Genomic DNA, 14,301 nt, shown 5'->3' on the forward strand with positions numbered 1-14,301 from the left:
TTGATTGGAGAGCTACACTAAAAAATCACACCCTTAGAGAGCATGATGGAGAGCTCACTAAAAATCACACCTTTAAAAGGGATGATGGAGAGTCCTTGAGGGGCTCTCCATCATGCCTCGTGCGAGTTGTTTAGTTGTATTTATATATATATATAAACCAGAGGGTAGTAACCAGACCTGTACCTCTGCCATACGTTCAGTTACTTACACACCACAAATTGTTGTGTGTTGCTAACCTTTTTGTACCCCCCTACATTGAGAACTCTATGGAGCGCTATTTCCACATAATAGACATACTTTTGGTGCGCGATGATGCGCGCACCATGGCACAATTTCGGGTGCGCGGTGGAGCGCGAGCGCGATCGCGCCCCTTAAAAATGAAAGCCTGCACGTATAACAGAGCAAATGGTTTTATTACACTCACTTGAGTTCTTTATATTGTCGGGTGTCCCCATTACGAACTATTTCATCCACATCAAGTAGGCCCATTTGCAGATCTTCAATACCCCTGAGTTTCTGTAATAGCACAATAACATTAGATAATCAATGAACAATCCTGTCCTCTCTTGGCAAAAACAACAACAAGCAATAGGCTCTGCCACTTTCACAGATGAGTGCATATTATTAAGTGCATATCTGTGGAGCGAAGTGGGATTGGGACCTAAAGTGACTAGTCGACACAGATTGAAAAGTAAACTATTGTGACGAACATAATCGTATAAATTACATAGCATGCAAAGCTGATAGTATGACAGAACACCCAAAAAGAGATCTGCCATGACACTCCAACGAATGAGTCATCACCAGCCACTGACAATCGAGCAACTAGGACTAAGCCAGATACAGGTAATTGAACATATATATATATATATATATATAATCAGGAGTAAATGAAATCAGTTTGTTCTTATTCACTTCCAATATAACATACGTAATGTAGTTGAAAGGATTGAACAGACACAAGCAACACTTCTCCTATTCTATGGGGAATTGATTAAACGCGATTGTACTCGTTTCTATGCATACTAGCACACCTGATCAAGTCGATCTTGCCGGCAGCCAACGTCTCTTCCAGACGCAAGAACGGTTGTCATCTCCAACTCCAGTTTCACTGCAGAAGAATTGAGAGTCTATTCGGACAGTGTAATCGAATTCTGCTGAAATGTTACTAATTTACACGAGGCTAGTGAATAGTGATCACCATTCATATTTTTGGAAAAAGATCTTCAAATTAAATGTAAAAGATCAATCTATAGGTGATAAATAAAATTAAGTTAGAAATTTGAAACTACTAAAATTAAATTAGAAATGACCCCAACCTAATCTGGTTCTAATGCTCTCTATATATCCTTGATGTGCTGTGATTTCCTCTTTCACATATCTTCTCCTGTGTGATTAAAGGTTAAACATTACTCACAATACATAACTACACATGTATGATTGCTACACTTGTAGACATGCATGCACACACACACTCACACACGCATACATGCACACACGCATACATGCACACACATAAACATGCACACACGCTCATACACAAGTACGCACGCACGCACGCACCCACCCACGCACGCACGCGCACACATACTCACAGGTCCTGCAATTCCCTTTGGAGGACAAGAAAGTTGTCATTGCTATTTCGGTCATGAAGTTCAACCTTATCAGCTTGCAACTGAGTTCGTATGTAAGCCATCTCTTCTAGAATGTCTTTTCTCCACTGATTCACCCGGCCCTCCGTCTTTACATCCACACCCTTCTCAAGCATACGCTCGTTGATGTATGATAGGTCATCTTAAAACGGGCACAAGACAATTTACATTAGCATATTTATTATAACAAGACCATCAAATTGACATTTTACGTTTAAATGATGCTATATATTAACACCATTACTACCCTCAACCAAACAACGTGTAATCTTATTCCTGCACTGCATCGACAAATATCCTCCATTGTTGGCTCTCAGAAATAAACTCTTAGAAATTCTTAGAATTTTAATATATAACTCATTACATCAGTGATATTGAAATTCCTAGTGTTTGCTATACATGTTTAGGGAAATTTTGCATTTAACTTCCGTGCCTTACCTCGTAGAGATTTGATTGTATTGTGCTTCTCTGCGACGTCTACCTCAAGCGAAGTCACCTTTTTCTCAAGACCACTAATCAACTAGGAATGACGAATAATTATATAAAACAGGTGTTAGGTCACAATATTTTGCAGAGTGCCATCTTACTAGTCTAGTGTTCAAAATCGTTCTTTTACTTTATTATAAATGAATGACTATTCAAAGTATGAAATATGAAAAAGTAATTTCTTTTTTGTTTGAATTGCAAACTGAATTCGAACAGCATTCATTTGCATAAAATCGAAATAGCAACCTAACTATCAGGTTACATATATTATAATCTCTTATGTGCATTAAAATAATGGGCAACATTGACAACACTGTGTGAAGGGGATAATATAGCTTATTGGATCTACATCCCTTCAAAGCAGGAGTTGATAATAATAGACTAGATATACTTCTATTAGGCCAAAACAAAATATATGTGTGGTTACCGTTACATGCCGAAAAAAAATAGGGTAGGTAGGTAGGGAAAACATTTTATTTTCTTGAAATATTTTATTTACGAACCATGTCCGAAGGATGTGCGTTGTGCCTTTTGAAGCAGGAACTGTCCAATTAATATTTTTATTTTTATTTTTTTACTTTAAAGAAAATTTACAATAAAATGTTTAGGGTCGCTGGGAATAAATAGGGTCGGTCGGGAAACCGTAACCACACCTATATTTTGTTTTGGCCTTATTATCTATTTCTGCTAATAACCTCACACTTTCATTGTGACAGATGTAGACAGTGGTGTACCTGTGACTGGCTGTCGAGTTTTTCAACGAGTAACTCCATCATGGCCGAACTTCCAGTATCCGGCTCCACGCCAGCAAAGGTTACTCTTCTCGGCTGACTCCACGTCCTGAAGAGCCTCCCCGAATGGAAGGATCTGGGTGTCGACCTCCAAGCTGGTTCACCCACTATAAATGTGTAAAGGTTTTTCCTTTAATAGACATTCCTACTGAATTACGTGATGTTGACAAATGCTAGAGTAACTGGCACCTTGTGTAGTTAATAAGTACATAACCTTACATCCAAACGCGTATTAGTTTGCCCAATATCACTGCTGGTTAATAAGAAAAGTCTAATTGAAATCCGCAGTCCAAAAATCAGTTGTTTACAGTTTCAAACTGCTGCCGGCGAAGCGGGTGTGATACAGATTTATAGTGCACCGGACATTTTCGCATGCATGCTCGGCCGTACGCAATGCTATCATCAGTGATTACGTAAACATGGACGCTCGTGATAAGGAACTTTTTGTCAGGGCTGTCCACGTGCGTCCGTGATTAGTACGTGTGTTTTACTCCATTTCCATGTTTAGTCCGTGGCAGTGGTTACACTGCTGACACCTCCATTTCATCTGGCGTCCAAAACATATGGGCTGCACAAATGTTTACGTCATCGCTTGACTCCTGGACGACATTTACGGCACGTAACTAAATGATACGCTGATACATATCAACAACCGATTTCAAGTCTTGTTTGTAATGTAACCAGCAGTGATATTGGACAAACTAATACGCGTTTGGCTATAAGGTTATGTACTTATTAACTACACAAGGTGCCAGTTACTCTAGCATTCGTCAACATTGCATAATCAATGGGCTTATTATGCCGGAAAGTATAATGTACGGAAAGTAATGATACACCAACACTGATAAAGATGCATATATGCCAAGGATATTGTGTTTTCTTACTTGTCGTGTCAAAACTTGTTCTTCCATATAATTTCTCATGTGAGTTTGTACCAAGTGCTCTCTGAAAATAATGAATACCACTATATCAAGAGCTAATCATACCTTGACTATATATATATATATTCTAATGTTTACATGAAGATGGCAATATGTGAAGTCATTGTTCAGTACCATCTACAAGGGGATGTACACATTTGAACCATCTCACACTTACAATTGTACATTAGACATGTTAGAGGAGTTGGTGGGCAGGTTTTGATTACCATTTCGTATGTTCCTGAAATATTCTGGAAAAATATTCTTTCGATAGTTATAGATACCATGATAACAGGGGTGAATAATCACAAATTATTTGTCATTATTCACTCCTGATAATAGGGATTGGAATCAGTCGAAAATTTGGATTGATCATCAGTTGTAGTACTTGTACGCACTTTTTAGATATCGAGGAATCATCTTTTATGCCATTTTTTTTTTAAACTTCCAGTGCTATGACATTCGTCCATGGTGATGGTGCTGGCACTGCCAAGGCATCATGGAATAGTCAATCAAATGATAATGCAAACATCATAGCATAGTGATACAAGTGGTAAATTCTACATAAAATTTTCGACATGACACCCTCAGCACGACCATCGACTGAATCGATGACCGATGAAAAGCACGGCGTTTTAATCAGTGCAACCCGGACACTAACCATTTGGAATTTATTAACGCTTTCAAATATTACATGTATGTATACATCATAACAATTGTCAGTAAATTCAGTGAGGGAGGGCAAGTTGACTGTACAGCCTTCAAGTTAACAACAGGCAAAGGACGTGTTTGTTTTGTCGGATCCACGGATCTCGATCCACTGGATCCGTCGATCTGACTGTTTGTTTGGTCGAATCCACGGATCTCGATCCACCGAACCCGACCCTGCTAGCGAGGTGGATTCGAAGAGGATCCAATATGGCGGCCCCACCCTCAGCCAATCACTGCTTGTTGTTTGTCAACATGGCGTGCAATGGAAGGTCTGCGATGGATTTAGAGGATTCCTTATTTGATTATTATGTTTTTTAACAATATTCCCACACTTGATAGTCATAATTACCACTATATTATGTTATGCGTGTGTCACCCAGATATTTTATTTCGTTGTATTTCGAGTACTCGTTTGTTTGGGCGGATCAGGATCACATGATCGCGATCCGACGGATTCGTCCCAAACAAACGCGCCCATAGTCTCTCCATGACGCCGGTACCTCTCATTGCGGAGCCGATTTCAGCACGAGGGCGGTCTCAGCGCGTGACAACTGTAACAGAACTGCAATGATATTTATTAGTATTACCCGTGCTCTCTCTAGATTTTGTTCGGTTTCCCTCGCGACGGAATCCAACTTGTCTTTCCAACTGACATCCATTGCACCCGTCCAGGTGGCACTAAATTATACAGCACTCAACTGGCCATCATCATTTACAACAACGTACATTTAGCTATATTGATAGCACACTTTCTTAATGAATAGACATAACTAATTACTAAACTTAATAACCAACACGTTTGCGTACGCGCGATGTTTTCAAATAAAGGCTGTCCCGCACCGTAAAGTAGTTAAATACATTACATAGATTTTACAAGATATTTTAATTTGAAATTTTACTTGCAGCTTAGTTAATTATCTATGTATGTGTGTCAATAATATAATGTTGAAATAATTGTATTACTTATACTTGTATTATTTATTATAACATATAATACTACGCTATACCATTTCCTGCCGAACAAGTGTCATGTCAGCCTCCGTCAAAATGCCCATTTTAACAACATGCCTAATTTAATTCGAGGTTTTGTAGGCTAGAAATAGTATGTGTAAACACATTATTAGGGACAATGAAGTGCGTGTACATCAACCCTGAAACTAGTAGTACGGTATTATTAGAATTACACGAAATCTACCAGTACAACACTGTTTAGGTCAAACAGAGGAAGACTTGTTGCGGCTGGTGTGTGATGTTAGTTACACAACGTCACAAGCACTGTGTTACGTGTACTGTAGTAGCACGAACAAGTTTAATGCGGCGATATAGCATTTCCTCAATGCGGCTTGCCTAAAGACTTTGCCAAGACTTGTTTTGTGTTAAACTTAAATCTTATTAATAGTTATAACCAGACACAGTGTACACCCTTCTGCAAAATGCAGGTGCTCCATGCATTTGTAATAGTTTGTACTAGCTCTATTGCTTTTATCCTGGTTCAGATGTATCTCGCAAGATTCATCACCTCAGAGGTATCTATGTGGGCTACGGTCAACTCGGCCCACCAGCCAACTCGCACCCGCATTGTGGCGAGTTCACCCGTCTGGAGATCGGTGAGCTCGGCTCGTGGGATGAGTTCACCCTCCTGGAGAACGGTGAGCTCGCCTCGCCGGCTAACTCCTGAGGTGTTTCACACGCCCCAACGTCGAAACGTTTGCAGGTAAGTTAGTACATTTGATACATGCACGGGTATATATATATATATGCTATAAAGAAAGATTATTTAAAAAAGTTATATGTTATATAATATAAATAGTATATATATAATCAGGGAGTCAATGAAGACAAAGGAGTTTGATCAGCGTGATTTGGTACTGATTTCACTACATTGTTGTCGTACGAGTTCGAGTGTGAATAGAAATACAAATTATACAATTCGTGAGCTTCTTTTGTTCACTGTCCTTATTCTATCTCCGGTAGTATTAACAACACGCGCTAGCTCCTTCGTTTTGACATAATCGTATTTTGCACGACGATGGTTTTCACGTTATTTACCGTTGTGTGGCGAGGCCAGAGCGTAAATTCGCATACACAGCAACTGAGAGGAGGCGCGGCAGGCCTTTTGGCCATAGTTTAGCCGATTGCAGAAAATGTGCTTAGAAATTAAGTATGTTGCACAGTGCGTGCATGCGTGGGTCTATTAAAAATTAAATTATTTTACATTGAAACTATAGTTAGAATGCCTTGTTTTTGATAGAATAACGGTGCGGCTGGTAAATATTCTGAGACTAGCTTCACCGGCAAGGATCGAGGAATGAATGTGATGAATCTTATAGAGAGTAAAATGACCGCTCCAGGCTGTATTGTATGCTTTTCGCACCATTGTTTTGCCATAGCAACCATTACTATGTAATTGCAGGCGCCAAACGCCATGCTTGTTTACACGCTTACTTATCATGACCATGTGCTGTTGCTGATTAAGGGAGAGTTGAAGCGTCGTCAATCTACTGACGTGTTGTTAGCCGAAACAAAAACTTCTTCGGAGATAACGTGCTGGCCGGAGACGCGATCTTCTAGTCGCGCCGCCCTTTCAGTTGCTGTGTATGCGAATTTACCGGCTTGGCCTTGCCAGACACAGGTAATAAATGTGAAACCGATGTCGTGGCTAAAAGTATCGATTTATGTCAAAACGAAGGAAGCTACGAGCGGTGTATGTATACTATCCGGAAGGATGAGAATAAGGACGCAGTGAACCAAAGAACTCATAGTTTGTATACATTTGTATTTGTATTCACATCAAACGTCGAGGAAAAAAATGTAGTGAAATGCAGTAACGCAAATACGAATGTCAAACTCCAGCTATGTTTTCATATAACGTCCTGATATATATGAATAAATAGATACCATATAGATATATAGTATTATATAGTCAAGGAGTAGATAATGAGGGAAGGAGTGTGACATCAATAAACAAGTGGAAATTCGTCATTACTAGGCGCTTGATAATACCTTACGATTTACTACGCGTAACTCATGACCATACTTATGACTCAAAATCGAACACAGTACATCCGCCTACCATCGTGCAAAATCGTTTTCCGTCGTATACATCACCGCAATCGGAAGATGACAGACCTAAAACGAATACGACAATGATTTCAAATGCACATGCCCGCCTCTACTTCAAACTAAAAGGTCAGCTACTAAACATACCTGTCCACGAGGCTTAGCGCTCCAGGGCGAGGGCGCTGTGAGGAAATTTGAATCGGATCTGCTGCTGATAGCGATTGGCCATCGTGCGTGGTATGGGGGCATGCCAGCTGTATTGCGGCATGCCAGTTATGTAGGCTACGTACGGGTCATGAAGGTTATGCTCGCCGAGTGTTTAGCGAGTTGATCCTATTCTCCCTGCGCGCCACAGCGCCTACGCGGATGAAGGCAAGGCCGTGGACAGTGTGTTTAGTAGCTGGCTTTTGGTTGTGAATAAGAGCGGCAGTGGATTGATTGATGGCCAAAGAATTGTGAAAATCGGTGTCAATGACGTTTTAGCTCTTGTATTGGCCCGATTGGGCGGGGTGTATATCGAGAAACGATTGTCGCACGATGGTAGGCGGATGTCGCTGTGTCCTGACTCTGAGCTCAAGTTTGGATGAGTTCACAAGGCGTAGTAAATCGGAGGTATTATAGAAGGGCTAGTAAATGACGATTTCCCTTGTTTATTGATGTCACAACTCGCTGGCCCAATATATCTACTCACCTGGATATATAATAGTATGATATAATAACATATACCCATGCGTACATGCATCAAATGTACTAACTTACATGCAAACGTTTTGACGTTGGGGCGTGTGAAACACCTCAGGAGTTAGCCGGCGAGGCGAGCTCACCGATCTCCAGGAGGGTGAACTCATCCCACGAGCCGAGCTCACCGATCTCCAGACGGGTGAACTCGCCACAATGCGGGTGCGAGTTGGCAGGTGGGCCGAGTTGACCGTAGACCATATATGTATGTGAAGTCTTGATATATAATTTTGTATAGCAAAAGTAGTCAAGCTATTGCCGTATAAGACTACAATGAAAATCAATTCATTAGTTACAATTTACCAGTTTACACTTTACACTGAATATATGTGCAATTAAAAATCTGTATTACAGAGCGAAAACTACGATGCTTGCGCAATAGCAGAGAAAGATGAGGTCTCACAGGTATATTACATAGTGTTTATACTTATCAATATTTATTCATTTTTGCTTAGTTAGCAAATGTACTATATATTCATCATAGGGGCACAGGGCTGCCAACTCTCACGCACAAACTCTCTTGTTTTTTATATTTTCATTATTTTGCAATAATAAATTATTAGAAATTGCCAATGAATACTAAATGGTGAATAGACTAGAGAGTCTAGAGAGTATATATCATAGAGATGTATACTATTTATACATCTCTATGGTATATATACACTGCACAGTCGCTGAGTAAAATTGGTGTGTAACACTCCACAAGATTTATAGCGTTGTGCCGCCATCTATTGGAGGAAAAAATGGTATCGAAGTGGAATCGAAAATACGGGGAAAAATATCGAGGATCGGATTGAGGGAAGAGAATCGCAATCCGATTCGATTTCGGTGGATCGTTACAGCCCTAATAAGTATCACCTGCAAAGTATGCTAATACGAATTTGGTATGATAATCAAGTAAATTGCTATTTTCTACTATTTGATGTGGAAAGTTTATTGTACAAATTCATAAATTATAGCATTAATTTCATGTGATTATATTTTAAATGAAACTTATTTCCTATAATTCTATAATTCTTAATTTCTATTATTTCAGATAGTTCTAAGGGACATACTAGCCATATTCAGTCAGCAAGGAATTAGGCTTGTTCTAGTCGACAAATTGGCACTAGAGGCGATATCAAGAAAAAATCCACCTGGGCTGAACTTGCATTTTCTCTCGTCACAGGTCGTGACAACGTTTGCTACAATTGCCAATCTTAAAAGCCCACCTGATCTGGTATGCAGCAGCAGATTTAAAAATAGAATTGATCATATTCACTACTGTATTTAACCTAGACTAATAAGCTAACAACAATAGATTAATGTAGCATATTTTGAAATAATCTGAGCTCGTTGGTTAAGACTGGAAAAACGTATGGGATAATGCTGATCTCATCAATTAGAGACCATTGCATTTGCAGGAAAATTCACTGAGCGACCTTCAGGAGGTCGGTTTCCGAGTCGATATCCTAACGGGTCCTGGTATCATCTTGGATGTGAGGCATGCCCATGCTAACGCGAATATCCCGCTTCACATCGTTGCTGAGAGAACAGGCTGGTGGCTCCATGTGGTTATCCTATACGACATTCACGGCTCCTTCCTCTGGCACGGACCTGCGACTGGAGTGACGACGTTAGGGTTCCCAGAGGATATGTTGCAGTATGGATCAGGTGGAAGAGAAGGAGTGCTCGACTGGTTAGTTACTGATTACTTTGACTGATCAGGAGTGAGGATGCTGAGAGGGGTGATAATGGAGAGTGGGGGGAGGTTATGAAAAGTATGTGAAGACTAAGCATGTGGAAAACCTACCTATAAAAATGTACATTCATCAGTAAAGGATTTGGTTATTGATACTACTACCATGACCTTGTATTTTATTTATAAAAATGATTACAAGTTTGTTGTGGCTGATAATCAAGCTCAAAAACGTGTAAATAATATATAAGCATTTTTAAATTGGTGTGTTTCTGCATCTGTGCTTGTTACTAAACATTAAATATATGTGAAGAGCAGTGACAACAATTATGAAATATGCTAGGTTTGATGTAAGGAGCAGCAAACTAGATGACCTGGAGATTGAAGTACCAGCCAATACATCAGAATTCCTAGCTGAAACTGCAAATTCTACATTTATTTCCTGCAACTACACTAGAGCCAAGGAGTTTTTTGATACCTACAATGATGGTAAAGTAAAAAGATCAGAGAATACAAGTTTAGGACTCAAATTTACATTTTATTCATGAATCAGTACAAATAAAAATTTCAGTTTTATCGTCTATAGGATAATTAGAATAGGCTTTGTCATGCAGATACTTCCGGAGAGGCTCTGTATTTCAAGGCCAAAGTTCTACAGATCATTAGACTGAGCAAATTGGTTTTGGAATCACTGGAAGTCCCATTTTGGCTGAGTAGTGGAACTTGTTTAGGTAATGAATTGGTCATCGCTAGTGGTGATATGAACATAATAAAAATTAGAGTGATTAATTTTTAAAAGTTGTTTCTTCCCATAACATACCAAAAAAAAATTTCCTGTCAGACTGATGACATCTGCAATGTTAGTGTAACCATAGATATGTGTACAAGCGTGTGTTTATATATATATATATATATTAGCATATAATTGCAGGGCGGATTTAACCTACTGCATTTGGTAATGTTTAGATTTTAGTGAGGTTGAGAACTTCTTTGGTATGCTAGCCATGCAACAGATGTCATGTTGGAATGATAACGTTGTTTGTTTTACAGGCTGGTTTAGACAATGTGACGTCATACCTTATAGTAAAGATGTCGACATTGGTGTGTGGATAAAGCATTATCATCCAGGCATAATAGATGCATTTGTAGCTAAAGGTTTCTGGTTGCACAGCATTTTTGGTAGGGTAAGTACGTGCTTATTGTTTCATGCGATATTTTTGTCTTTATACTCTTAATCTTCATCTTTACAGTGTGGGAATGTATCTTAGTAACCTGAAAATAAGATCAGCAGCTTGTAACACATTGTTGTTACCACACAACATAACATACATAACACAAGATAACAGAAGCTGTGCTATGACCATTGCTGTTCCTTCATGCACAGCTCGGCGATGTGTCACTGCTGATGTTATGTGAGCGTGCTGGTGTTTTGTGTTTCTGCAGGTGAACGACAGCTATGAATTGTCGTTTGGCTACAGTGGCGTTAAGCTGGACATTTTCTTCTTCTACGAGGACAGTCGTGGCATGTGGAATGGTGGAACCGAATTCACGAGTGGCCAGAAGTATAGGTATATTCTTTTATATATAGTCGTTAATAACTCACACACTTTATAGTGTCAATCTCACACATGAATGCATCATTTGTTTGTTTATGAAAACCAAGACAAGGTTTGAATTTGAATATTGTGTATAGCTGTAATAGATAAATAGTATTATTAAATGTATATATATCAGGGGTAGATAATAGGGAAGGAGTGTGACTTCAATAAACAAGGGAAATTCGTCATTTACTAGCCTTATAATACTCACGATTTACTACGCGTAACTCGTCCAACTTGAGCTCAAATCATACACAGTACATTCGCCTAGCATCGTGCGAAATCGTTTCCTCGTATACACCCGCAACCGGAGATACAGACTAAAATGTACGACACGATTTTCCATTCTGTTGCCAGCAAACTCAATGCGTTCAGAGCCTAATTTGAAACAAAAGGCAGCTACTAACGCTCGGCGATGCGGTGTGACTCGCTGGGAGATTGGACATTGACGCAACACTCGGCGAGATAACCTTTGACCCGGCATACAGCTACATACCGGCATACAGCTGGTATGCCCCCCACGCACGCACGCACGCCCACCGCAATCAGCAGCAATCCCCCAGCGAGCCACACTGCATCGCCGAGCGTTAGCAGCTGCCTTTTGTTTCAAATTAGGCTCTGAACGCATCAAGTTTGCTGGCAACAGAATGGAAAATCGTGTCGTACGTTTTAGTCTGTATCTCCGGATTGCGGGTGTATACGAGGAAACGATTTCGCACGATGCTAGGCGAATGTACTGTGTACGATTTGAGCTCAAGTTGGACGAGTTACGCGTAGTAAATCGTAGGTTTCCCTTGTTTATTGAAGTCACACTCCTTCCCTATTATCTACTCCTGATATATATGATGTTTTGGATGTCTTGCAATTGTAAAACTAAACTTGTCATTGAGAATTACGTTACAACTATAACCTCCACATAGCATGTGCTGAAGAATGGCCATGAGGTGGCTAAAGTCTATTCTATATGCCTGTATCAATGACTGTTTAGGCTAATCTGCATCTCCATGAATGCTTGCTCTTTGTGAAACTCTGTGGCTGTTGGAAAGCCATGATTGGATCTTGAATGTTATTCCCTGTTTAATGTGCTATCTGCAACATTTTTCTAACAGAGTCATTTTCGTCACTAGGTATGATTTTCCCAAGTTCCAACTTTGCTGGACAGAACTGATGGGAATCAAAGTGAGAGTGCCCTGTGATACTTTGTCCTACATAGAAGCAAACTATGGTGACCAGTGGTTCGAACCGATAAAGGAATGGGATTGGAACAAGAGTCCACCAAATGCTCGGACAAATGGTTATTGGCCAGAGCTCGAATGGAGAGAGGTTATTCAGATATTTTATCCTGAAGCTGAGGATTCCTGACAGACTAAATATTTATACATAGATTTGAAATTTTCACTGTATCAAGGTATTTTTAATGCAAGTACTAGAAATGTTTGCTATGAAAATGCTACATAATACTAACTGATAATATATCTGTAAATGAAATATTATCTCAAGAAGTTTAATCGTCATTTAAATATTTATTTTTGCACAACTGTGACTATGTTCTAATATAAATTGTCTAAATAAAATGAATACAAGCTAACATTTATAAACCACGTGTTGGAATGTTTCTGAGGGATGCCAAACTCTATTGCAATAATTCAGATTATCCAGCACGACGCCTTTGTTTTAATGCAGTTTTATTTAATCTTGGGGCAATAAGCTTTATAATATAAATATAAGTTATGTATATCAATCTAGCCTGTTCTGATTTCATGTTCGGACAAATAAAATAATTGTTCTCTGTCATTTTATGCTGTGAGTTTAATATTAGAGTACCTCCATAAAGTACCTCCATATAGAGGTACTCTATTTAATATAACCTTTTACTGCCATCTATCGGATGAAATCGTTTATAACCGCACATCGTCACATTGTAATTCTGTAAAAGTGGTGGCGTATGTGTGGCAGTGAAACATGACTAAACGCATAGATTATATCATAATAGCGTATATAAATTACACCAACAACTGAGTCAGGTTTCATAACAATCCATCACATAAACATACAGAAAAATGATCGTACGCCGTAATTCTACCGACGGGTGTTTGTTTTAAATAATATTCCAATAATATAAGTCCTGGATATATAAGAACGAAATTGGCGAGTTTTATGATTTCATGTGGCTAAATCAAATTGTAATAGCGTAATAAAGATTTCACAGTGAGAGTCTTCCGAGTAAGTCCTCTATTAACGACAGATTACACGTTAGGGCGCATTGCTGATAGTCATAGTCCCCTACACCGCCGTTAATAACCATACATGGGTATAACTGGGCGGCTTCTTGCTTATAAAAGCGAGTCGACGGATAAATATTTGTACAGTAACCGACTCGACCAGATGACCTGCTGTTTAATTACACAATTTTGTAAAAATGTGAAATTACATGGCATACGCGAACTCACTATTGACACATGTACGTGCATGCAATATTTGAAATACTGGGGAACTGTGGGTTGTTTAATTGGAACTGAAATAGAATAAAACACATTTACACACGGCGCGCACACTCACGCATACGCGCACCCAGCACCCCCGCCCACACACGCCCCTCCCACATTACACATACACTTTGTTTGATTGATTATATGTATATATATATATATATATATTATATATATA

General features: G+C 39.3%; 2 protein-coding genes across 11 annotated transcripts in view; one reads left to right on the plus strand and one right to left on the minus strand.

The window, feature by feature from the left end:
• Window positions 1-5,382, minus strand: part of LOC106809983 — a 9,827-nt gene extending 4,445 nt beyond the window's left edge. The window contains exons 1-8 of the mRNA XM_014813231.1: window positions 5,148-5,382; window positions 3,814-3,874; window positions 2,873-3,036; window positions 2,091-2,172; window positions 1,596-1,794; window positions 1,320-1,387; window positions 1,035-1,111; window positions 425-516 (exon numbers count right to left, since the gene is read on the minus strand). Coding sequence (XP_014668717.1) covers window positions 425-516; window positions 1,035-1,111; window positions 1,320-1,387; window positions 1,596-1,794; window positions 2,091-2,172; window positions 2,873-3,036; window positions 3,814-3,874; window positions 5,148-5,219 — 815 coding nt within the window. The 5' untranslated portion in view covers window positions 5,220-5,382. The remainder of the gene's footprint in view (window positions 1-424; window positions 517-1,034; window positions 1,112-1,319; window positions 1,388-1,595; window positions 1,795-2,090; window positions 2,173-2,872; window positions 3,037-3,813; window positions 3,875-5,147) is intronic.
• Window positions 5,383-5,584: 202 nt separating this feature from the next.
• LOC106809981 (fukutin-like) lies at window positions 5,585-13,428 on the plus strand. Of its 10 annotated transcripts, none has more exons than XM_014813222.1 (10): window positions 5,585-5,694; window positions 6,057-6,086; window positions 8,713-8,763; window positions 9,395-9,577; window positions 9,762-10,036; window positions 10,380-10,525; window positions 10,651-10,767; window positions 11,087-11,220; window positions 11,480-11,604; window positions 12,762-13,428. In XM_014813222.1, exons 1-10 carry the CDS (start codon window positions 5,665-5,667, stop codon window positions 12,994-12,996), a joined length of 1,326 nt encoding a protein of 441 aa, XP_014668708.1. In that variant the 5' UTR covers window positions 5,585-5,664; the 3' UTR covers window positions 12,997-13,428. The 10 variants fall into 10 exon arrangements, with proteins under 10 accessions (XP_014668708.1, XP_014668711.1, XP_014668713.1 ...); XM_014813224.1 differs by having other exon boundaries at window positions 5,587-5,723; XM_014813225.1 differs by lacking the exon at window positions 6,057-6,086.
• Window positions 13,429-14,301: the final 873 nt, after the last annotated feature.

The sequence above is a fragment of the Priapulus caudatus genome, unplaced genomic scaffold (assembly GCF_000485595.1).
Source record: "Priapulus caudatus unplaced genomic scaffold, Priapulus_caudatus-5.0.1 Scaffold401, whole genome shotgun sequence".
In the NCBI taxonomy this organism is placed as follows: domain Eukaryota; kingdom Metazoa; phylum Priapulida; class Priapulimorpha; order Priapulimorphida; family Priapulidae; genus Priapulus; species Priapulus caudatus.